Source organism: Impatiens glandulifera, chromosome 7 (genome assembly GCF_907164915.1).
Source record: "Impatiens glandulifera chromosome 7, dImpGla2.1, whole genome shotgun sequence".
NCBI classification, from domain to species: domain Eukaryota; kingdom Viridiplantae; phylum Streptophyta; class Magnoliopsida; order Ericales; family Balsaminaceae; genus Impatiens; species Impatiens glandulifera.
In genome coordinates, this window is record NC_061868.1 from 50,653,493 (window position 1) to 50,678,234 (window position 24,742).

Below are 24,742 nucleotides of genomic sequence, written 5' to 3' on the forward strand. Positions count from 1 at the left end.
AAATGGGCTATTGCTCAACCCATATTGAATGAATTGGTTATGTGAAAAGAGGTAAAAAAATGATTATTTATATTTTTTAAAATGTTATTTTGTCATAATAATTATTATAATTATAGTTAATTTTAAAACTATTAAAATAAAAGATAAAAATTAAAAAGGTATTTCATCTAATATTGATAGTGTATTAGAAAGGGATAAATAAACATTTTAAATGAAAAATGATTTCTGCTGGAACTGATCATATCTCACTACTACCGCTACCGCTGAAGGAGGTGAGTGCAATGGTGATTCGCGCGGTTCTGCGAGGTCTACGAAATCCTTCAGTTTCTTCTTATCGTTTAACTTGGTTGTGCAGATGCAGATCCGTAAGCATCCTCCTCCAATACACCTTTTATTACTGTTGTCAAACTCGTTATGTGCTCTGATCGTGGTTCCACGCCACGAGCTTGTAAACACGCGCATGTATAATTATAATTATATCCAGTTTGTTAAGATAAATTCATTATCTAATCCGCACATTTCTCTTATGTGTTTGATGAGTCTATTTTGAAGTGTTGACTGGACTTGCAATTGCTACTTGGATGTTCAAATATGTTGATGAGTCTATTTTAAAGTGTTGACTGGACTTGCAATTGCTACTTTGGATGTTCAAATATGTTGATGAGTCTATTTTAAAGTGTTGACTGGACTTGCAATTGCTACTTTGGATGTTCACATATGTTAATTAGTCTAGACTATCAAACTCAAATCAGAGTTAGTTGCACAAAACCGTGCGTTGCACCTGCTTCCTCGTTTCACACAGGCTGTATGCAACCTTGTATTCACCTTTTTAGGTTTTCTTTGTCTCCTTTTATTCTCCTAGTCGTTATATTTTTCCCACAAGTGCTTATGTTTTCCCTAATTATCACATCTTTTTCACTTATGAAAGCTTTCAAATAATGGACTTGGACTTTCAAATATGTGCCACCTCTTATTATACTAGCATTTATCCCCTACTAATATTGTATTGTGCATGTTAAACATAGATTAGCACATTAGTTATAGCTGAACACGAAAGTGGTACTATTAAGGCTCAATCACTGAGTGCAATAGAGGCTACCCGCTATTTGAGTGAAGACAATGTTGTTTCAGTTTAATTGCCGGAGCAGGTCCTTTACTTCAAGAAGCTGCGACCAATGCTGCGTTGTGCCATCCTTCTGTTCTGAGGTATGCCCATTCTTTTATACATAAATATTGAATACATGTATCTGCTGTTAGTTTATTGTTCCATGTACTTAATTTATGTGCAAATTCTATGCATTTTTATAAACCTTGTTTAACTAACATGATTCAATATGCAATCAAAATTTTGTTAAACAATGCCTTTTTCTCAGATTTTCAATGAGTTGGCATGACAATATAAGTCTTCAATGATTAACATAGAATTTAGTTGGCTGTTGGTATATCCTTGTCAGAGAGGAAATTAGTGTTATAAATGACCTAAACATAGGTTACCTACATGGCTTATGAGACGTGTATGTTTGTTTTATAGGTATTAATCGCTGATTCAGATAAATTTACTTATCCTTTGGCAGAGCCATGGGCTAGATTGGTTATCTGGTCCAGCAGAAAGGTAACTTCACCCATGTAGTTGCTTCTTCGAACTCTTTTGGGAAAAACATACTACCACGTGCAGCTGCCCTTCTGGATGTTTCTCCTGTTACTGATGTCACTGCAATTTCTGGATCTAATGAATTTATCAGGTATTTACATTTTTTTTCTCTCCTTGAAAATCATGCTATGGTGGGGCTTTACTGGTCAGGCGGAAAGTAATCACAGACAAACACCATATCCCTTAGTGATTAAAGAAATGAATATCAACTTCACCACTCTTGTCAGCAACTTGTTTGACTGTTTATGATGTGGATGGAACAATTATGAAGATGCAATGAAATCACTATCTATCTGAAGTTATTTGAATTAAGGATTAATTCAAATTTTAGAATATTTTTATACAGCTGTTGTTTATATTATCTTTTGTAGTATACATCCATATACAAATACATTAAGTCCTTTTTTTTTTTCTCTCTTATCAACAGTCAATATCAATGTACTTCCTGTCTGATGTTCTTGTTCATTACTTCTATCTCTCATTTTTCCCTCCATACATTTCTCTGCCAATTATTGTGTGCTCTTCAGCTTGTATGTGATAAGGTCTTGGTAATGATCAAGCTGATTAGAGATAATTAGTATTTTCCCCTCCAAACTTCGTCCAATTTTTTTACCCTCAAACCCAACCTTGTTAGGTTTTGCTCCTCAACATTTGAAACATTTTTATTTACCCGGAACTAACTGACCTCCACGAACAGCGTCAGCCGGCTACCAACTGACCAAACTTGAGAAATTGACATCGTTAGCGATTGACCTTTAGTTAGAGGTTAATCAAAAGATTTACAAAGTTTAAAGGTAAATTCAATGTGGTTGGGTTTGAGGGGCAAAATCAAAATCGTAACAAATTTGTGGGGGTTACAAATCTCTTTCCATAAGCTTATTGACTATTTTATGGCTTTCTCTTATTGGGAAAAACAATGGGATGTAATATGCTCCTCATCTCACATATATCATGAGCAGAGCTATAGTTACCCTGATGGTTCTTATAGTAAGAAAATGAGATGTGTGAACAGAGCATATAATGCTTTTATTGGGAGACTTGTTGGTTATTTTAAAGTAGAAAAGAGATGGAAGAAAACTTAATAATTTTCATTAAACTGAAATCATTTAAATACTACTAAATGACTAGATAGTGGAACTAAAAAATAGGGAAATAAATGGACATGATCTACTAGAAACTCTCCTAGAAATCACCCACTAAACCACTAACTAAAACTGAATTACTAAAAAAAGGGAAAATAACAGAATTCAAGCAAACTTCAACACTCCTCCTTGCTTGAGTTGCTGTAGATGCCAAGTTTCTCCCTTAGAAACTCGAACTCGTTCCTCGGTAAGGCCTTGGTGAATATGTCTGCTAACTGAAGTTCAGTCTTGCAGTACTTCAGCTTAACAAATCCCTCTTTTTTGCACTTCCCTAAGAAAGAACAATTAGATGTTGAAATGTTTGGTCTTCCCATGAAAAACAGGAATGTTTGAGGTAGAAATTGCAGCTTGGTTGTCAACAAACACCTCTGTACAATCTTCTTGTCTCAAGCTCAGATCAATTAGCACTTTCCTCAGCCATAAAGCTTGATTTGCAGCAACAGTAGCAGTAATGAACTCTGTTTCTGCTGTGGATTGTGCAATTATCTCCTGTTTCTTACAGCACCATGAGAACACTCCTGAACCAAAACTAAAACAATAGCCCAAAGTACTTCTCATACCATCAATAGATCCAGCCCAATCACTGTCTGAATAACTCTGCAAAGAACACTTCAGACCTGTACTGAACTTAATGTCAAAGTCTGGTGTTTATTTAAGAACCCTCTTAGCTGCTCTAAAATGAGTTTCAGTTGCACAGTTAGTAAATCTTGACAAAAGACTTACAGCATGCAGTATATCAGGTCTGGTTGCTATCAAGTACATGAGACAGCCAACCAACCTTCTATAGAGAGCCTCATCAACTTTATCAGTTTCATCATTTTTGCTCAGTTTCTCCTTATGACACATAGGAGTAGGCATATTTTTGCAATCCTCCATTTTGAACTTCTTTAAGATCTCATTGGCATACTTTTTCTGGTAAATGAAGATCTCATCAATTTTCTGCATAATTTCCATCCCAAGGAAATATGCCATCTCTCCTAAATCTGTCATCTCAAAATAACTTTGCATATCCCTTTTAAACTCTTCAACAAGCTTAGCATTGTTTCCTGTTACTAACAGATCATCAACATATAAAGAGATGACAACAAAATTGATTTCATCACCTTTAACATAAAGAGTTGCTTCACTTAGGCTTTTTCTGTAGCCCAACTCCATCAAATACTTATCAATTCTGCTATGCCAGACCCTTGGAGCCTGTTTCAGTCCATACAAGGCTTTCTTGAGCAAGTAGACTTCATCTTCATGCTCTTTCACAACAAACCTGCTCAACATAAATCTCCTCTTCAAGAACTCCATTAAAAGATGAAGATTTAACATTAGCTGATATACTTTCCAGCCCTTTTGAGCAGCCAAAGCAAGTAACAATCTAATGGTATCTAATCTAGCTACAAGAACAAATGTTTCAGAAAAATCAACACCAAAAATCTGAGCATACCCTTTAACAACAAGCCTTGCTTTGTGTTTGTTAATGGAGTCATTTGCATTCACTTTGGTTCTGAACACTCACTTCACTCCTATCATCTTTCTGTCCCTTGGCCTCTTTACAAGTTTCCAAGTCTGATTCTTCTCTATCATAGTGATTTCCTCTTTCATTGCAGCTCTCCATTTTGGATTCTTTTCAGCTTCCCAATAATCTGCAGGCTCAAGGACTGCCACATTGCAACTCTGGTAGATATCAGAGAGCAATCTTGTGCCCCTCACTGGTTCATCATCCACCAACTCTTCTTCATTCAGTTGAGGATATGGAGTTGGTTTCTACTTCTGCCCAATTCCAATTGTCATTCTTCACGAAGTGCACATCTCGACTTATCATAATCTTTCTGGTTTGAGGCTGAAAAATTCGATAAGCCTTTGAAACTGTGCTGTATCCCACAAAGATTCCAGCTTCAGCTTTTTTATCTAGCTTATCTCTCTTGATCTGTGGTATATATAAGAATAACACAAACACCCATCCCAGCTTCTTGAATTGTTCTGAGGTGTACTCCTTGCCATTATCAGACCTTAAGGCCTGAATCTTCCAGTCACTTTGAGTTTCTATCCACTTTTTGAATCTCAAAAACACACCAGCAACTTCAGACTTGAACTTGAGAAAACACACCAACACATCCTTGTATAGTCATCAATGAAAACTATGTAATACTTACTACCATTCAGTGAAGGAGTTCTGTGAGGCCCAGCAAGGTCTGTGTGGATCAATTTTAGCCTCTTAGTTGCTCTCCAGGTTGCTGGCTTGAAAGGAAGTCTTGATTGCTTCCCTAATTGACAAGTCTTGCATTATGGCAAGTTAGCTTCTAATTGAGGCAGCCCCTTTACAAACTCTTACTTCTGCAAATTCAGTACTGCATTATGATGGAAATGGCCCAGCCTTTTATGTCAAACCTCAGCTTGAGATATTGTAGCTGAATAGGCTGATTGCTCCTCCTTTAGTGAATCTAGTTCAAAGTTTTTCCTTTCATGCTGACTTTGAACACATTCACCCCATCTGCATCTTTGATTAGGCACTCCTTGCCCTCAAAGATTACCTTTAAACCTCTTTCGAGTAGCTGGCCAACACTTAATAAATTTTTATTGATGTTGGGCACAAATAACACATCTTTAATCAACTTAGTATTTGAAGAACTGCCTACTGCCACAGTCCCTTTTCCCTTGACTGCAATGTACTCTCCATTGGCAATTTTAACTTTGGAGTTGAATGATGTGTCCGGTTCTTTGAAGAGGCCTTGATCAAATGTCATGTGGTTGGTGCAACCACTGTCCACAAGCCAGTTATTACTTGAGCTATTTGCTGCAAAACAAGTTGCCACAAAGAGCTGCTCCTCCTGGTCTGCAACTTGAGCCACATTTCTTTGCTGAAGGTTCACTTGAGTCTCATCAGTCTGCTGCAGATTACTTTTGCAAATTTTCTGGTGATGCCCCATCATATGACACTTCTCACACGGCACATTTGGCCTCCTCCAACATCTAAAAGTGCATGACCTTTCTTCTCACAGTACTTACAAGGAGGAAAGTCTGGTTTAGAACTTCTACTTGTACTTGGAGAATTTGAACCTGCACTTTCCTTCTTGCTTTTCCAGTTCTTCTTCCATTTTTCACTTTGGCTTGACTGCACTTTTGCTGGCAATGCTCCTTCTACAAACCCTTCATTCCTCATCAATCTTCTTTGTTCTTGTGCCTGAAAGGCACTCAAGATTTCTGCAAGACTGACTTTTGACAGGTCTTTAGTGTTCTCTAATGAGGAAATGGTAGCCTCAAACCTTTCAGGAACAGTTACCAACACCTTTTGAACCAATCTGGAATCTAGAAATTCAGTGCCAAGCAATCTTACCTTGTTGACAATTGTGAGTAATCTGTTAGAGTACTCTTTGATGGTCTTTGAATCCTTCATCTTCACCATCTCGAATTCCCTAATTAAATTAAAGACTTGCATCCCCATCTTTTCATTTCCTTCTAGACCTTAAATGCTGACTTTATGGTCATTATCCTGATGAAAATCTCAGATGACACAGCAGCAAACAGAGTAGCCCTTGCCTTTGACTTCCTTGTACTCTTCTCCTTGCGAATCTTCATCTGTGCTAGTGTTGGGTTAGCTTGTAATTCTGGCACTACATACTCCTCTTCAACAGCTTTCCAAAGATCATTTGCCTCCAGATGAGCCTCCATTCGAGCAGCCCAGACATGGTAATTGTTACCATTGAACACAGGTTGTGCTAATGATGTAAATGGTATATCTGAATCCATAGAAAAAAGGTAGATGTCGTGGTAGGTATCTCTCACTCACAGGTCCCTCAAAAAGCTGATACCAATTTGTAGGTTATTTTAAAGTAGAAAAGAGATGGAAGGAAAACTTAATAATTTTCATTAAACTGAAATCATTTAAATACTACTAAATGACTAGATAGTGGAACTAAAAAATAGGGAAATACATGGATATGATCTACTAGAAACTCTCCTAGAAACCACCTACTAAACCACTAACTAAAAATGAATTACTAAATATAAGGGAAAATAACAGAATTCAAGCAAACTTCAACAGACTGTGCTAAATGTATTTTTTTTGAAAAAAAAGGTTCATCTTGTATTTTAAGAATTTAAATGGAGTATGATTGCGAGGTGCGGTCATTTTTACAGTAATGAAAATAGATGAAAACACAATGACAAAGAAGAGTGTTAGATTCCTATCAAATCAAAGTAGTCCCATCTTCTGCAAACTACTTTTTATTATCGAGGTGAACCTGTTGAAAGAGAAGCCCTTGAGCCTCTCATCACCTTCTGTCCTTTGAAGTTGATATGTCCTTCTATTGCGTCCTTTCCAAATCGTCCACCAAAAGTTAAGGGGATAAATCTTACAATCTGGACTGATGACTCCGATCACCATCCAGTCTATTGTGCCCAAAAATTTGCAACAGAGTGAGGCGTGACTCATTTAAAATTGAGGATAGTCTGAAGTAAGGATATGATGTTCATGTTGTTTTTTAAATGTTCCACTCTACCACTCTACCACCGAGCTAAATAAGCCTTCAAAAGGTGTTTATGTTATATAAATAAATGTATATATATATGATACTCGCATAAGGCTTTTTTTTTCATTGATAGAAGTCTTTAAGTTAGATTTCACTGAGCATGCCAGGATAATAGATCAATGTAATTTTGTGGATTTCTATGTATGAGTCCATCCAGGAAAAACTTTCAACACATATGATGGTAAAGCTATATTTGAAACATGTATTTATGGGACTGGGACATAATGGAAAAGAGTGGAGTTCATGCTTTCAAGTAGAAGTGTCCAAACCATTTAGACTTTTTAACATCAAAATGTATGCTTATTTTATTTGTTGGTATGCCAGGCCAATATATGCAGGAAATGCTCTGTCCACTGTACGATTCACTGGTTCTGGACCTTGCATATTGACTATCAGATCTACATCGTTTCCGGTGTCTGAAATGTCACCTAATCCCAAGTCTTGTTCAGTGCCAATTTCCCAGGTCGATATATCAACCCTTGGCGAAGGTATGCTTATTTCGATGCATAAATAGTTCATATATTTTTTCCAGTTATTTAATGGATGTAACTGTGCTCACATTTTCTTGTTTACAAACTATTGTAACATTTGTCATAGCTTGTTATATATACAAGTTATTTTAACTTTCAAAAAATTACAGATGAAGACGGTAAATCCAGACATGTAAAACATACCTCTCAGAATGCAGAGCGTCCCGATCTTGGAAATGCACGTGTTGTTGTGACTGGTGGTAGAGCATTGAAAAGCGCTGAGAACTTCAAAATGGTAGAAAAGCTTGCAGAGAAACTTGGTGCAGCAGGTCTTCATTCTTTTGTTGATTTACTCAAATTTCTCTTTAGATTGGTAACTAGCATCTTCCAAAAACTATCTTGAACTCATAGTTCTATGATTTGTTCATTTGATCTTTCATGTTGAAACTAGGGTCATCAATTTCTCTGAGGTGCTTCATTTGTATAGCTTCTTTGGTGATGAAACTGTCGTTGGTCGATACATTAATTTAATTATTTATCTTTGTACAGTTGGTGCAACACGGGCAGCTGTTGATGCAGGATTTGTATCGAATGACCTCCAGGTAAAGAAGCTGGACTAAAGTTGATCCCTTAAATTTGTTATGTAGGACTAATCATACTGATGGTGAATATCAACATATGGTCTCTAAGATTTATTTCTTACAACAAAAACCTCTGAAACTGCCTTAGCTTACTCTAGTGGATCTCTTCATATTATGCTTCAGGTTGGACAAACTGGTAAGATTGTTGCCCCTGAACTATATATGGCTTTTGGTGTATCTGGTGCCATTCAACATATAGCTGGTATGAGAGATTCAAAGATCATTGTTGCTGTAAATAGAGATGCTGATGCACCAATATTCCAGGTAAACTACCATTATTGCTCTGAAATATTTTAGATGTGTGGGTGTTCAAGATGTCCATCTCTTTTTGTTTTGGTGTGTGGGGGGTGGGGTGGTGGAGTAAGTATATTTGAAATAACTTAAAATTCAACACTTGCTCAATGAATTGAATTGATTAATTTAATTATGTTGTTAAACTCGCTTAATTTATTGAGGGGGTGGGGTGGGATGGTGGAGTAAGTATATATTTGAAATAACTTAAAATTCAACACTTGCTCAATGAATTGAATGATCAATTTAATTATGTTGTTAAACTGGCTTAATTTATGGATTAAGTGCTGTGGAATTTTTAGGGGTGGAGTAAGTATATTTGAATTAACTTAAAATTCAACACTTGCTCAATGAATTGAATGATTAATTTAACTATGTTGTTAAACTGACTTAATTTATCGATTAAGTGCTGTGGAATTTTTGAATGGAAAGAGAAAGAGATGCTTTTTGACATATTATTCTCATGATAGGTAATACCTCAAGATAAATCAGAATCCCTAAATTAAAATATCACAATAATCTATTCTAATTTCCTCAATTAAGGTAAATTAGAATGCCTAAAATATTTAAACAATATATAGAAATAAATTAGAGAATCAGATAAAATAAACCTAGGTTGACTATTTCCACAAGTGCTAACTGCTAAATGAAGTTAGCAATCATAGCCGTAGTATTTCTAATCTGTTTAGTGAAACTTTGTCAATGCTGGACTTAGGACACTCAATTATCTTATAACTCCATTAAGATTATATATATATGATATGAGCAATAATGTATTTTGACATCAACATTCACTAAACTTTTTAACAAAAAGTAGATGAAAATATTCACTATTTTTTTACTCAAGAGGTTATGAATTTTAGAATTTTATTTGAGTCCTTAAAGTGCTTGATAGAGGTTTAATTCCATTAACTATATATACCATGACAACACAAGATTTCATTTCTCAAACTGCATGTTGATTCTTGATTGCAGGTTGCAGATTATGGAGTAGTGGGCGATCTTTTTGAGGTCATACCTGAATTGCTAGAGAAACTCTGAGAAAATATGGATGTGGTAACATTTATACAACGCATATCTTCAAATTCTTATCCCTTTTGTTTTATTAGAAGACAAGTGTATTAGTTCTACAAAAGTTCTAGTGCCTGCAAACTTAGTAAGGGGGGGTTTGTTTGAATTATGTATAATAGGTAATAGGTTTGATGGGTAGTCATCTGGTGGCTTATTTGAGTAGTTGCATGGTGCATTAGCAAATACTATTTGTATGTTTTTTCTATCTGGTAAAAATGGGTTAATTGACTTACAATTAACGTTGTTAAGTATAATGAATCTTCATAGAAGTTAGTTAGTTATATAAAATGATGAATTATAGAATCTGAAAAAATGTTGTAGTGAAACTTGAGGTTTTAGTCCTTGACCAAACAAATCGAAACTTAGAAAAGGAAAAAAAAATAAAAAAAAATAGCCTTGGTCTTACAACCAACCATCTCCACCAGGACTGGGCTCTCATAACTTAAGGCAGGCAGGTAATAGGGAAAATCAAAGTTGTTGGTGTTTAGTTGGTTAGAAAGGAAGGAAGGAAGGAAGGAAGGAGAATTCCTTGTATATGAAGACATAATTCTGCAATTTGACATGTCTCTAATAATAGTAATATTTATTCTTGGCATATTCAACCTGTAGCTGTGATGGTTATGTGTGTCCCTAGCTAGCTAGCTATGATCTCAACTAAAGTTTAGTAAAAATATGATTTTGACATTATTTAATTAGCCCAAACAGTTTCACCAGATTTTCATATATTGCATATAATAATAATAATGTCTATGTATGGGTCTTGACTCTTGAGAATATTGTGATGACGATGCTAGCTAGCTCTCTTGTCTTGGAGAGTTACAGAAAGCTTTGCATGTCATTATTGAGTCTTTCATCAATTGATCATGATGGATGGATGGATGGACGGATCTCTTTGTTCATTATTTTGTAACCAAATTTGTTATTATATATAAATATATATATGTTTCTATTAAATTCAGTTGGACACAAATGAAATCTTTGCTGCAATTAATTTTCTCAAACTTGTTTATCATTGTCATTCTTTTCAATTTATTAATATATTTACTTTCTTCTCTAGGCTTGAGGTTAGAGGGATTGGCCGCCACACAATGGCCCCCATCCATTAGTAACATCCTACTATAAATCTTTGCAAGTTGAAAAAGAAAACAAAGAAAAAGAAAAAGGAAAAATGTAAATCAAATCTCAAAGTAGTGGGTAGACAATAATTACATTCATATGTATAAGTTATAACTTGCAACTACCAAGGGGGGAGGGGAGGGGAGGCTACATTATTACAAATACAAAACAAGACCATCAATCAATCAAAGACCTGTTTATTTAGGAGATCAATGGGAGATGGATTAAATACAAATGAAGGTTTACATGTGTAAAATATGAGAATGAAAGACTTTAATTGCACAAGCTTCAGTAAGTAGACTGTTCTTCTTGTGGCTCACAGTATTTTTTACAAGTGTTTTTCCAAATTCAAATTCTCATTACTACATGGAATTATATATATATATATATATAATATATATATATATATATATATATATATATATATATATATATATATATATATATATATGTCTAATGGCATGTGGGCAAACAAGAAGAGTACTATGATAAAAAATTAATGTGAAAAAATTAATAATTTGAAAGGTCATATAGCAAAAATAAATATATATTGCCTCCGTTGGTTGAAAAGGGTTATTTTATATATATATAGAGAGAGAAGGGGATGGATGCAATGCATGATGGTGGACGAATGAAGCACGCACGCACTCTCTCTCGAAGAATTTTGTCACTAACAGAATAGATTAATTTAATCTAATTAAATTGTCAAACAATGAAAGTTAATAATATTATTATAATGTCCTAACCAACCACTTTGATTATTATTATTATTTAATATTCACAATTTCCTTCCTTAACAGTTATTTTTCATGGACAATTCTGTTTTTATATATATACATATTATTATAAAAAAAAAAGATTTGTATTTACACATTTTGTACTCACTGCTCTATTAATTGTAATAAAATGATAATTTATGCCACGTGAATATTGTTATTACCAAAAATCTCCATGGTCACCTAATTTAATTGAGAAAACACGAATCTACATTATAATATTTAATATTAATGATTTGGACGAAGAAATAAAAGAAAGGTAAAATTGTGCCGATGTGGGGTCCAATCCAATGTAGGGGAGAGAAGGAAGGGTGGGGATGTTTTTAGAAAGAGAAACCCTGACTGGTTGGCTGGGCCCAAAAGAAAACTCTCTCTTTCTCTCTCCTTCCTTCCTTCCTGACTTTCCAAGGAGAGAAGGGTCGTCTTCTACTTCTTTATGCAAAAGGTGGTCTGATCACACCTCCCTTCACATTACCTTACCTTGGGTAGTTAGGCAGCTAAGAGTCTTCTTCTTCTTCTATTGAGAAAGAAAGATAAAGATCTTTTTCTTTCTTCTTCTTCACTCAATTCATTAAACCCCCCCGATCCATCCATCGCTTGCTTATTCGCATCCAATAAAAACTAAACTAAACCAAACCTGTTACAAACAAAAAAAAAAAACAAACTTCAAAAAGCTAACTTGGCTTGTAAACACACTTCTTAGGATCCAGTTTTCTAGTACTGGATCAGATCTCATTTCTCCTCCTCTTTACTTGTTTGTTCTTCCCCCCCTTCCTTCCTTCCTTCCTTCCTTCGCCTCCTCCTCCTCCTCTTCTTAGACAACCAACCAACCAACCAACCAACTATGATTTCATCTTTCAAGCAGTCTACTATACCCCTCCTCCTCCTCACTGCTGCCTCCTCCGCCTCCCCCTCCCCCTCCTCCTCCAGGCAACTCTCTTTTTCACCCCTCAAAGCCGCCAACAACTCAGTTGTTGCTGTTTCCACCACCAGACCCTTGTACCTTTCGTCTCTACAGTCTTTCGCCCCCTTGAAGACCAGATCGTTGTTGTTGATCCACCATGGGAACAAACCCACTTCTTCGATCACATGCAACGCTTACGAGGCTGGTGATCGTCCGATTCTCGAGGAACCACAGCCACCCTCCTCCTCGAGGGTTAAGATCGGTTTATACTTTGCAACATGGTGGGCTTTGAATGTCGTCTTTAACATCTATAATAAAAAGGTCTTGAATGCTTACCCTTACCCATGGCTCACATCAACTCTCTCTCTAGCAACCGGATCTCTCATGATGCTCATCTCTTGGGCTACCAGAATTGCTCAACCTCCAAACACTGATTTACACTTTTGGAAAACCCTCTTCCCGGTACTCTCTCTACTACTTTCTTTTTTTCTTTTTTCTTTTTTCTTTTTCTTTTTCTATTATATGTTCTTTTTTTGTTTACTTGTGATCTATCTATCTCTATCTCTATCTATCTGGCTGTTGTTGTTGTTGTTGTTTTTGTTGGATTTTAGTGAAAGTTTGCTGATTTTTGTTTGCTATTATTTATAAGGTTGCTTTGGCACATACTATTGGGCATGTGGCTGCCACAGTTAGTATGTCAAAAGTAGCGGTATCATTCACTCACATAATCAAGAGTGGCGAGCCAGCTTTCAGTGTCTTGGTCTCCAGGTTCATCTTGGGTGAGACTTTTCCGGTGCAGGTCTATTTGTCTCTTCTTCCAATTATAGGTGGTTGTGCCCTTGCTGCTGTTACTGAGCTCAATTTTAATATGACTGGTAACCAAAATATCCTCTCTCTCTCTCTCTTTTTTACTAGTTTCTTTTTTTTTTAAAAAAAATCATAAACTTTGGACTCTTATGATCTAGTTGATCAGTAATTTTATAATTAGGATCTTATTTCTGTGATGATTAACAACATATTTCTGACTGACTGACTGACTTTGTGTGCAGTCAATTAAAACAAGGAAACATTTCATTTATCTTCCAAGGGAATATAGATTTGTCCAGAGTCTAGTTGTGCTTTGGTATGAAACTTTCACATCAGTCAGTCAGTCAGTCAGCATTTCATTTAAACCACAAGCTTTATCGTGCTATTGGAGGTGGTGAGTTAGCCTTAGGTAGATTGGGAATTCATAATGAAGCTAACACCCACCGCCACATTTGCAATTACAGATTATGTCTAAAACTGCTTTGATTTTTGTTGGGTTGCTCATAACTACGGGGACAAAAACCCAAGCTTTTGGATACGAAATAGGGATGAAGGTTTCTAAAGAAAGGGCAGTCATGTACATGACTGGTTAACTATTGTTAGTGTTTAGAACACTTATGTGGCTGGTTAACTATTGTTAGTGTTTAGGATACTTATGTTATTCTTTTTATAATATTAGTATTTAAATTTTAGTTTTATGAGTAGGGTGATATATTTATGTCCCTTCATGACATTATCATTGATTAATATGAAAGAAGTTGATCTTATAAGTGTTGTCCCAATCTTTCCTTTGTGGGTTGAATTGATCTAGACAGCCAATTTAATTAGGTTTCTATAATGTAGTCTTGTTTTGGCTGTGAATAATGATGATGATGATGATAATAATAATAATGTACAGGATTTATGGGAGCTATGATATCGAACTTGGCATTTGTATTTCGTAACATATTCTCAAAGAAAGGGATGAAGGCGGGGAAGTCAGTGGGAGGGATGAACTATTATGCGTGTTTGACAATGTTATCTCTGTTAATTCTTACGCCATTTGCAATTGCTGTGGAAGGACCACAAATGTGGGCAGCTGGATGGGAAAAGGCTATATCTGACGTCGGACCCCAGTTCATCTGGTAATTAATTTACTTGTTACCTACATTTTGTGTGTCAATGATGCTTCCCACCAATTTGAGATGGATCACTTACTAAAATAATATTAATGGTTGGTTGGTTGGTTGGATTGAATAAAGGTGGGTTGCTGCCCAGAGCGTGTTTTATCACCTATACAACCAAGTATCGTACATGTCTCTTGATCAGATATCTCCATTGACATTTAGCATTGGGAACACCATGAAACGCATATCTGTGATTGTCTCCTCCATCATTATCTTCCATACCCCCATCCAGCCCGTCAATGCCCTTGGAACTGCCATTGCAGTCCTTGGAACTTTCTTGTACTCACAGGTAGGTACCTACTACTTATTTTGTTGCTTTCATCTATATCTCCATTTTAAAATTTTATTCATCATCATCTCCACAGGCAAAGCAGTAGTAATAATTCCGGATGGGAGATTGTTAATGCAATAATAAAAAGAGAATAATTGAATGGTGTACAGTAAGTAAATCGGTTAGAAAGAAAGAGATTCTCAATAAAAAATAAATAAATAAGATTGTGGATTGGATTGGAATTTGGATGGATCTCTCTCTGTTTCCCTCTCTCAAATGGTTTCTTTTTCTGGTAATAAAGAGTGTCTACTATCTATCTATATATATATATATATATTCTCAAGAAGGATGAATTTGTTGTTCTTCCTCTCCTTCTAGTCATTTTGGGTTTGGGTTTGTATGTAGATAATATTTTATTGTATTATGTATGGATGACAACTTGATGATTCATAAACACAAGCAAACAGACATTGATAGGCTGGATGCAGTGCACCCCCTTCTTCCCTGTCCCTCAATCATGGATTTGTTGTTGTAAGCAGCACAGCAGCTGCCATAGGGTTGAGGATAGGACATTTTTATTATTATCATTCCTACCTACTACTTAGTAGTAGAGTACTCAGTAGTAGTGTAGTAAATAAGAGGAACAAACAAATGGTAATAATATACATGGCCTTCTCCTGTTTGTTTGTTTGTTTTTTGTTTGTTGTATGAGCTAGTTATTAAATTTATTATTTATTTATATCCTATGTAATGCTATGCTCAACAAAGTGCTTTTGAGACTGCTAAAACAACCTGTACGTACGTTACTAAGATTACCCCATCAATCACAAGTAGTAGTGTATAGTAGCTTCTGCTGCTCCCAAAGTGTGCTACTACTCATTAGGAGTTGGGGGAAGTAAAGCCTAATGAAATGAAAAATACCATTTCCTTTACAAATGTATCTTATAGGCATTTATTTGTTCATTTGACAAAGATCTGTGTATTTTCTTTTAAAGATAATCTAAAAATGGAAACCATAGGGTTCTTGTTGATTCAGTAAGGGATGTCACATGGAACATTTCACAAAGGAGAAGGAGAAGGAGTCCTTCTTACTATGGTCGACGAAATCCCTATAGAGAAGGAGAAGGAGTCCTTCAACCAAATTATAAAAAATGATGGCAAAATAATACATTCAACCAAATTGAAATGACCAACCCAATGGAGAAGGAGAAGGAGTCCCTCTTACTATGGTCGACGAAATCCCTGCCTGCCTCCCTTCGGAGTTTGGACGACACACCAACAACAACGGATGATCATCCATAAGGCAATGCCTGTCTCCCTTCGGACCTTGGACGACACACCAACAACAACGGATGATCATCCATAAGGCAATGCCTGTCTCCCTTCGGACCGACCGACACCACCAACAGCAATGGCCGCTCTTACTACACCCATCACTTTTTATTTTTATTTTTCTTTAATTTAGTATACATATAAACATAATAATAATAATAATAACTCAGCTTGTTCATTGTCACTTATGGTTATACAAACTTATCAATTTAAATGGGAAGACAATCCTATTTAATCTTGAATACCATATGTATTTATTGAGTATACAAACTTATCAAATTATGTATATATAACTTTTACATTTGTGTTTTTCAATCGAGTCTTTATTTATTTATTTATTTATTTTCAGCTTGTATAATTCTAACTCGTGATTATATTTTTCTTCTTTTCAATTTAAATGTTACATGTAAATTTTAACAAAAGTTCCTAGCCTAGAATATTTTGGATAAGTTTATTATTTAACATGTACATAGAAAAATTCTTCTCATTTTTAAATATATTTAATTAAAAATATTATTATTATTTTAAAGAAGCCCTAACACATAACTTGTATTACAAATGAAAAGCTTGTATAATAATAAATCAATCAATAAATCAATCCCCAAGGCCGGCGGACATTAGAGCAACAATCTCTCCTCCTCCTCCGCAAGCAAAGCAAAGCAAAGCAAAGCAAGCAACCGCAAGACCAAAAAGATCCAATATTAATATTTCAAGATCTAGATCGTCACCACCTCTAGAACTAGAAGCCCCACTTCGCCCTCACTCAACCCTAAGACTCTTGTTTCTATCACTCACTACCTTCAGCCTTGTGCTGCTTCTGAGGTACATGCTGGTTATCTTCAGATCTAGGGTTTCTTACATCGCTTTTTTAAGTTAAACCTTCCACCATGGAACAAGACCCAAACAGTACCAGCGGAAGTGCTCCGGCCAGGGAAGAGCCCACCACGGTCAAGCTCCCGCCTAAGGATCCGAAGAAGAAAGATGAAAAGAAGGATGAAGATCTCGTAAGTTGGAACTATTCTTTTTCTTCACTCATTAGACGTTTCAGACAGAGGAGACACACAGCCTGTGTAACTTTAATAATCATTTTTGCCATTTCAAACTCAACGATTTTTAACTATCAACATGCAGTCGGATGAGGATTTGGCCTTAAAGCAGCAATTGGAGCTTTATGTAGAAAGAGTGCAGGACCCTGACTCAGGATTGCAGAAGACAGCCCTCGACAACATGAGGTAGGCTACCATTTTATGTCGATTTTTACTCTACTATCCAATTCCCTTGTTTTACTTTTCTTTCTGATTAACACCTCATGAAATTATGCTAAAGCTTGCCTGGATTATTAATTTAGAGAATAATAATGAGCTTGTTTCTTAACCAACATTCTAGTAAGTACATTAAATGCCTGGGCAGATCAATGTCTTTCCGTGAATGTTACAAATTATGAGACATACATGACTCTGGTTCATTATGTGCCTTTTTAAGGGATGGCCAGTATCTGTTTTTTGGTAATGAATTATTGAAAAAGATTATAAGCTGAGAGGAATACTATAATAGTCGAGTTTACATAGGGGGAACATGAAAACCTTTTTGCGTCCCCAAATGACTATGGTCTGGGCTTGTATTTCTCAACTATTGGCTGAAGATATTTGAAACGTTCTAGTGCTATAACTAATTTAGCAATTATTCCATGGGGTTCTAATGTGTTAGATATTAGCTTAATATACAGTTCCTTCATTGTCCTGCTTATCTTTAGATTATGCATGTAGTGACCTGCAAACTTTGTCTCAATGTAATTACTCTTGCACACTGTTGCTTTGATTCATGTTGATATAAGCAAGGAATAGTAACACCAAATATTTCATTTAATTGAAAGAAATTATTTAATAGATAACATCTTTCTCTTTGCAGACAGGAGATACGAACTTCAACCAGCTCTATGACCTCAGTTCCAAAGCCATTGAAGTTCTTACGTCCTCATTATGCTACTCTTAAGTCTTATTATGAAACAATGGTTGAATCAGATTTGAAGGTGAAATGATTTTTCTAAAGTTTGAATAGGTTACCAGTCTAGTCACTCTAATAAATCACCGATTCACGTTTTCCTCGTTTAACTGCAGAAATTCCTGGCAGATATACTATCTGTTTTGGCAATGACCATGTCTGCAGAGGGAGAGCGGGTATGTTCATTAATTCGTGGGATTATTTCTTTGTCATGCATTTTCTTAATCGATGATACATACATTTGCCGTGGTGGGCAAATTTATTTGTGGTTCGGGATTTAAGTTGAAGTCCATATTAATGGCACTCAAAAGATTTGAATGCCTGCCATTATTTATGGTAGAGGTGCATGTGAGTCTATCTCACAAAATTATTCTTTCATAAATTTATCTGTGGTTGTGGTACAAGATGTTTCATTTGTTTATCATTTAAAGATCTGGATATTGATTACTATATCTTGTTATATTCCCATCTGTCAGTAGATTTTGATAAAACAAGCTTACTGTAATGCTCTTTTCTTTCCATTGTACACTTTGTATGCTCAGCTCTTTTGATGGAAATGTTTACTGCCATTGTACTCTTTGTATGCTTGATAATGGTTCAAATGCTTGCGTTCTTCAGGAAAGCTTGAAATACAGATTGTTGGGATCTGAAGGTGAAATTGGTTCATGGGGTCATGAATATGTGAGGTGAGCACTGTCTTATGGTATATATTGGACTTAGCTGTTGTTATGGCCATCTGTTTATTTTGTCTTCAATCTATTTTGTCTAATATTTCTGAGGCAACTTGCTTACACACGATCTGTTAACTATTCACTAGTGAATGTTCTAGTGCTTGTATAGCCATAATATATTTTAAGACATAAATAATTGAAAGTTATGTGGGATGTGGATTCATTTATTTTTATTTTTATCTGAGATCATCTCTTCTCAATTTTGCATCATCTTCTCAAAATTGTTGATTCTCATGTACAGGAACTTGGCTGGAGAAATTTCGCAAGAGTATGCAAAAAGACAGGTTGGACATTTCAAACTTTGCACATATTTTTGTTGTTTTCTAGCCAAAACTTTTACGACGTGTTCTACAACTATGCACTTCATCAATTATCTTTTTCTTTTGATAATTTTGGCGAAGCTTTCCCTTTAACTTTACAGTTGAGTTATTTTACCCCTTCCATTCTTCTCCTTTGGACTAGTAGCATTACATGTTTTGATGACAGCAGTCGAGATACTGCTTTGTATAAACAATAGACAATTGAGAGGTTTAATTGCTCCCCTTGGCTTGAAATATTTCAGAGTGAAGAGGCCCCTTTTGATGACCTAATGGAACTTGTCCAGCAAATTGTTGCTTTTCACATGAAGGTTTGTCTAGGTCATGATTAATGTCTTGTGAAGTGGTGCTATGCTTGAAATTGGTTTCTTATGTCATTTTGTCTGCAGCACAATGCTGAATATGAGGCAGTAGATCTCTTAATGGAGGTATAGTTTAGTTTAATTAATCTTTATTTTCATTCTAGTGTGGACTTGAAGATATGGCATCTTTTGTATGTCCTGAATCATTCAGGTTGAAGATCTTGATTTGCTAGTTGAGCATGTTGACAATACAAACTATAAAAGGACTTGCTTATATCTGACCAGTGCCTCAAGGTTAAAGTCTAATGATCTTGAATAAGTTCTTTCCTGAATACCCTGTTTGCTTGTTTACATGATAATGCAAATATTCTGCTTCCTCGAAAACACTTTTTTTATTCACACTTAATCTTCTGTTCTTTATCCCACAGATATCTCGCAGGACCGGATGACATGGTAGTTTTAGATATTGCCTATGCGATCTATATGAAGTCTGAAGAGTATCCTCTTGCACTTCAGATCGCATTATTCCTAGACAACATGCAGGTTTATAATCTTCCTGGAATAGAATCCTTCAATGTCTAGAAAATGAATTATGAATAGAGAGAGACATACTCTTATGCTAAGAAAGTATATTTCCTTCGCCCAAAATTTTGTTCTAATGATATTTTCATATTTATCATTACAGTACGTGAAGCAGGTTTTCACTTCTTGCGGTGACGTGTTACGGAAAAAACAGTTTTGCTACATGCTTGCTCGACACGTAAGCCCTGTTCTTCAAAACTTTCAGGTTCATGGTGGTGCACACATAATGCATCACTGCAAATACTTGATATAGGTCTCATTAGTATGATTCTAGAAATTAATCAAATTATATATACATTCTCTCGAGATGTATACAATTGTCTGAGAAATCAAGACTGACTACTTTTTCTCTCATGGAATATGACAATTGTTTGCTTTTCCTATCATGTTTTCAGGGTTTAACCTTTGAACTTGATGAGGAAATGGCACAAGATGATGAAGAAAGGGAGGCATTGCAAGAAATTATCAACAACACCAAGCTAAGTGAAGGGTATCTTACCCTGGCCCGTGATATAGAAGTGATGGAGCCGAAGTCTCCTGAAGATATTTACAAGGTGGAACTCTGTCTTGGATACTGTTACATGATGCTATTTTTATTTTTGTGAAACTTGCCCACATTTATTAAATGTTTTTCCTTTTCATTAATATTGTTGCTTTTGTGTCTGAATACTTGATGATTCATGAAAATTAAACTGCTTCAAAACATATTTTCATCAAACTTACAAGACTTGGCTACAATGAAAGAGGAGTTGGTTGTTTTTACTAGTTGTGTCTTTTGTAGTAAAGCTGGCTGCTCTGTTAACATATATGTTTCTTTGTTCGCCTTAGGGTAATGTGTAGCCCACTTACAATTATTTATGACTGTTGATTTTGATCATCTAATATCCTCGGTGTCCTTCTGTTTCATTTTGGGTCCTCTTAGTTCCGTTTTTCTTTCTGCATCACTTGTTGAACCTTGAATTAATTGCTATGCCTGTAATCTTTTAGGTGCATTTGCTTGATGGCCGAGCTAGTGCGGGGGCAAGTGTTGATTCTGCCAGACAGAACTTGGCAGCAACATTTGTGAATGCATTTGTGAATGCTGGTTTTGGTCAGGTAAAAGATGTCCATGTGTTAGGTTAGGCTCTTTAAAATGATTTCCCTGCAAGTAATATCCTTGTTTGTTTTCACAGGACAAGCTAATGACAGCTCCATCAGAAGCTTCTAGTGGCACTTCCTCTGGGAACTGGCTTTTCAAGAACAAAGAACATGGAAAAGCTAGTGCAGCAGCTAGTCTTGTATGAAATGTCCAGTTTTAATTTATCTTATGTTCAATTGCTTTCTGTTGGAAGTCTCACAATGTTTTCCCACAATGCTCAATGTAGGGTATGATTCTGCTTTGGGATGTGGATTCTGGACTTTCTCAAATCGACAAGTACTTTCACAGTAACGACAACCATGTTATTGCGGGTGCTCTTCTAGGAGTTGGTATTGTGAACTGTGGGATCAAGAATGAATGTGATCCTGTATGTTCTCATCTACGAGCTTATGAAATCTGAGATCCATCTTCATGTCTAATCTTGATTTTCTTTTTTAGGCTTTGGCTCTTCTAGCTGAATATGTTGACAAGGAAGATTCCTCTGTCAGAATTGGTGCTATAATGGGTCTGGGCCTTGCATATGCTGGTGCACAAAATGAGCAGGTTAATTTCCTTGCTTGCTGATCAGTATTTCACTTTTTTTTTTGTCTTCATTGGGTAATAATCTTAGAGGTATCACGCTGTGTTTACACGGTTTTGTTGAGGTTTAGAGCTTTTGTTTTTGTAATGCATTTCATTCAGCTTAATCTGATGTATCTACATTGTTTGGCAGATACGTAGTAAATTGACTCCTATACTTGGAGATGCAAAAGCTTCTCTTGATGTTATTGCATTTACGGCAATATCACTAGGCTTGGTGTACGTTGGATCATGTAATGAAGAGGTTGCTCAGGCTATAATATTTGCACTGATGGACAGAAGTGAGTCAGAATTGGGAGAGCCACTCACTCGTCTTTTGCCACTAGCACTTGGTCTTCTATATCTTGGGAAACAGGTAAAATTGTTAAAAATAAAATATGGAAACTCTGTATTTCTGTCCAGAATCATAATATGGATTTTGTTCTTCCTGTTAATTTTGGGCATGTAAAGAAGTTCTATAGAGTTAAAGACAAATATTATGAACTTGTAGTGTTCCTTTTGGCATCATTCTGATTTTCCTTTTTTCACCTCTTTTCTGCTGTTTTACAGGAAAGTGTTGAGGCTACTGCTGAGGTTTCAAAGACCTTCAACGAAAAAATCCGAAAATATTGTGATTTGACCCTTCTTTCATGTGCCTATGCTGGGACTGGAAATGTTCTAAAGGTGATTACCAATATTAAAGACCAGAGCATCCATGTAACAAGGATTTAAATTTGTTGTAAATAAGTATAAACTATTAGGTATTGTTTCAAATTTTAATTTAGATCATTATTCAATTTGGCTAGATAGTTGAGTTGTTCAATGATCAACATTTTGGTCACGTGTTCAACACTTGATAGTAATACAGTTTGTATTAGTAGTTGTCATCTTCCATTTGGTTGTGATCTTCGCGATTAAATGGATCAAGTCGTCTTTATGACAACTTAATTTATACAAACTTTTAACATTCAAAAAAAGAGGGGATTAGTTTTTTTAAAAAAAGGTCAACTTTCATTTTAAAAAAGAGGTGATTAGTAGATGCACAAACTTTCTTAATATATATCATTGACATAGAATAGTTACTTTTTTCCATATTGCATTTAGAAGCTGGTCTAATTTCTGATGCAATTTTGACACAGGTGCAACACCTCCTTGGGCAATGTGCACAACATCTTGAGAAAGGTGAAACACACCAAGGACCTGCTGTACTTGGAATTGCTATGGTGGCAATGGCGGAAGAGCTGGGTCTTGAAATGGCCATTCGTTCACTGGAGCATCTTCTCCAGTACGGTGAGCAAAATATTAGAAGGGCTGTTCCTTTGGCTCTTGGGCTCCTTTGTATTTCAAATCCGAAGGTAATTAATTGGTTCTGATCTTTGTTGGTTTCAACTAGATAACTAATTTTTATTGTTTCTTTAGCTTTCCTGACAAATGTGGGTGGCATGTTTTACTAGGTCAATGTTATGGATACACTAAGTAGACTGAGTCATGATACAGATTCAGAAGTAGCAATGGTATTGGAATTTAGTATTATTTGCGTGATATGTTCACCTACAAAACATGTAGCTTGATGAGATATATTTGTTTCAACTGTACAGGCTGCGATTATCTCATTGGGTGTGATTGGTGCTGGAACGAACAATGCTAGAATAGCTGGCATGCTTCGTAACTTGTCTAGTTATTACTACAAAGAAGCCACCCTTCTCTTTTGCGTAAGCTTGCATCTTGCATCTTGCATTCTCAAACTGAAAAAAGTTGATTGTCTTCATTGAAATATTGCATTTTTTTTAATATATATTTGGACAGGTACGCATTGCTCAGGGCCTTGTCCATTTGGGGAAAGGCTTACTCACTCTATCTCCTTATCACTCAGAAAGATTTCTGCTGTCCCCGTACGTTTTTAAGCCTATGTGTTATATATAATTTCTTATACAACAATAATAATAGCAGTAGTTTAAGGTTAATAATTTTATGAGAAGGGTTTGGTTTGATCATAATGGCATTTATAAATTTGAATATATAATGGAGGTTGGTTGTTGTTTGATTTGTGTTTGTGAAGGACTGCACTAGCTGGGATAGTAACGCTGTTGCATGCATGTCTTGATATGAAAGCCATCATATTGGGGAAATACCACTATGTTCTTTATTTCCTTGTTTTGGCAATGCAGGTTAGTGTTATTATGATAATAGATGATGTCATTGTTTTGAGTATATCGGCTACGTAGAAATAGTAGAAAAAGTTTGAAATAGTGTATTAATGAAATGTGGTGATGGGTTAATCAGCCAAGGATGCTGATGACTGTGGATGAGAACCTGAAAGCTCTTCCAGTGTCAGTTAGGGTAGGGCAAGCTGTGGATGTTGTTGGGCAGGCAGGTCGACCCAAGACGATTACAGGCTTCCAGACCCATACAACTCCTGTTCTTCTTGCTTCTGGTGATAGAGCAGAGCTTGCGACCGATAAGTAAGTATTATCCAGTGAGATAGACCATCCATCCATTCATATTATATATATGTTTTGTAATGATCCTATACTTCTTTCTATGCAGGTATATACCCTTATCTCCTATCCTTGAAGGCTTTGTCATCTTGAAAGAAAATCCAGATTACAGAGACGACCAGTAGTATTGTAGTTTCCTTTGACCACAACACAATAATTTCTCTTGACGTTTCTCTTTTTTCTATTTTCTACTGTATTCTGTTTGGGCTATTATTATCATCTTTAACAATATTTATTTCCCCTGCTACTGGTGCTTTAACAGCAGCAACAACAGCTAGACAGTTTTGGGTTTAGGGAAACTGAGTCGGCCCTAGACACTCTCACTCATTTATGTAGGCTTTTTAGTTATATTGTCCCAAATACAAATCAAATATGCACATTAATTTTTTGCTTTATGCCAAAAGAGTTGTTGAATTCAAAAATCAAATTTTGTTTGAATGAATGAAGCAAACGTGTG

General features: G+C 35.8%; 3 protein-coding genes and 1 long non-coding RNA gene across 4 annotated transcripts; all 4 read left to right on the top strand.

Annotated features, from left to right (window-relative positions):
- Positions 1 to 218: 218 nt before the first annotated feature.
- On the top strand, positions 219 to 10,037 carry LOC124910182 (electron transfer flavoprotein subunit alpha, mitochondrial). The gene is given in 11 exon segments (XM_047450796.1): positions 219 to 272; positions 356 to 448; positions 1,026 to 1,128; positions 1,131 to 1,198; positions 1,532 to 1,592; positions 1,595 to 1,742; positions 7,638 to 7,801; positions 7,954 to 8,112; positions 8,333 to 8,385; positions 8,548 to 8,688; positions 9,691 to 10,037. Coding segments are annotated over 11 exon segments (1,110 nt in total). The 3' UTR covers positions 9,757 to 10,037.
- On the top strand, positions 1,749 to 3,066 carry LOC124945598. Its single transcript, XR_007099990.1, has 2 exons — positions 1,749 to 2,185; positions 2,220 to 3,066. It is a non-coding gene; the product is annotated as an uncharacterized LOC124945598 (long non-coding RNA).
- Positions 10,038 to 12,139: 2,102 nt separating the features above from the next.
- On the top strand, positions 12,140 to 15,516 carry LOC124945966 (glucose-6-phosphate/phosphate translocator 2, chloroplastic-like). Its single transcript, XM_047486510.1, has 5 exons — positions 12,140 to 13,044; positions 13,232 to 13,457; positions 14,288 to 14,513; positions 14,631 to 14,844; positions 14,921 to 15,516. The coding sequence occupies exons 1-5, from the start codon at positions 12,523 to 12,525 to the stop codon at positions 14,930 to 14,932; spliced, it is 1,200 nt and encodes a 399-aa protein (XP_047342466.1). The 5' UTR covers positions 12,140 to 12,522; the 3' UTR covers positions 14,933 to 15,516.
- A 1,239-nt stretch (positions 15,517 to 16,755) lies between these two features.
- Positions 16,756 to 24,723, top strand: LOC124944573 (26S proteasome non-ATPase regulatory subunit 2 homolog A). The gene is made up of 25 exons (XM_047484868.1): positions 16,756 to 17,162; positions 17,290 to 17,390; positions 18,067 to 18,187; positions 18,276 to 18,335; positions 18,778 to 18,845; positions 19,132 to 19,174; positions 19,453 to 19,518; positions 19,597 to 19,635; positions 19,721 to 19,803; positions 19,938 to 20,052; positions 20,195 to 20,269; positions 20,487 to 20,645; positions 21,079 to 21,186; positions 21,264 to 21,368; positions 21,456 to 21,596; positions 21,668 to 21,772; positions 21,942 to 22,163; positions 22,358 to 22,471; positions 22,927 to 23,142; positions 23,242 to 23,301; positions 23,386 to 23,499; positions 23,594 to 23,679; positions 23,847 to 23,955; positions 24,071 to 24,249; positions 24,335 to 24,723. Exons 1-25 carry the CDS (start codon positions 17,046 to 17,048, stop codon positions 24,408 to 24,410), a joined length of 2,682 nt encoding a protein of 893 aa, XP_047340824.1. The 5' UTR covers positions 16,756 to 17,045; the 3' UTR covers positions 24,411 to 24,723.
- The last annotated feature ends 19 nt before the right edge of the window (positions 24,724 to 24,742 follow it).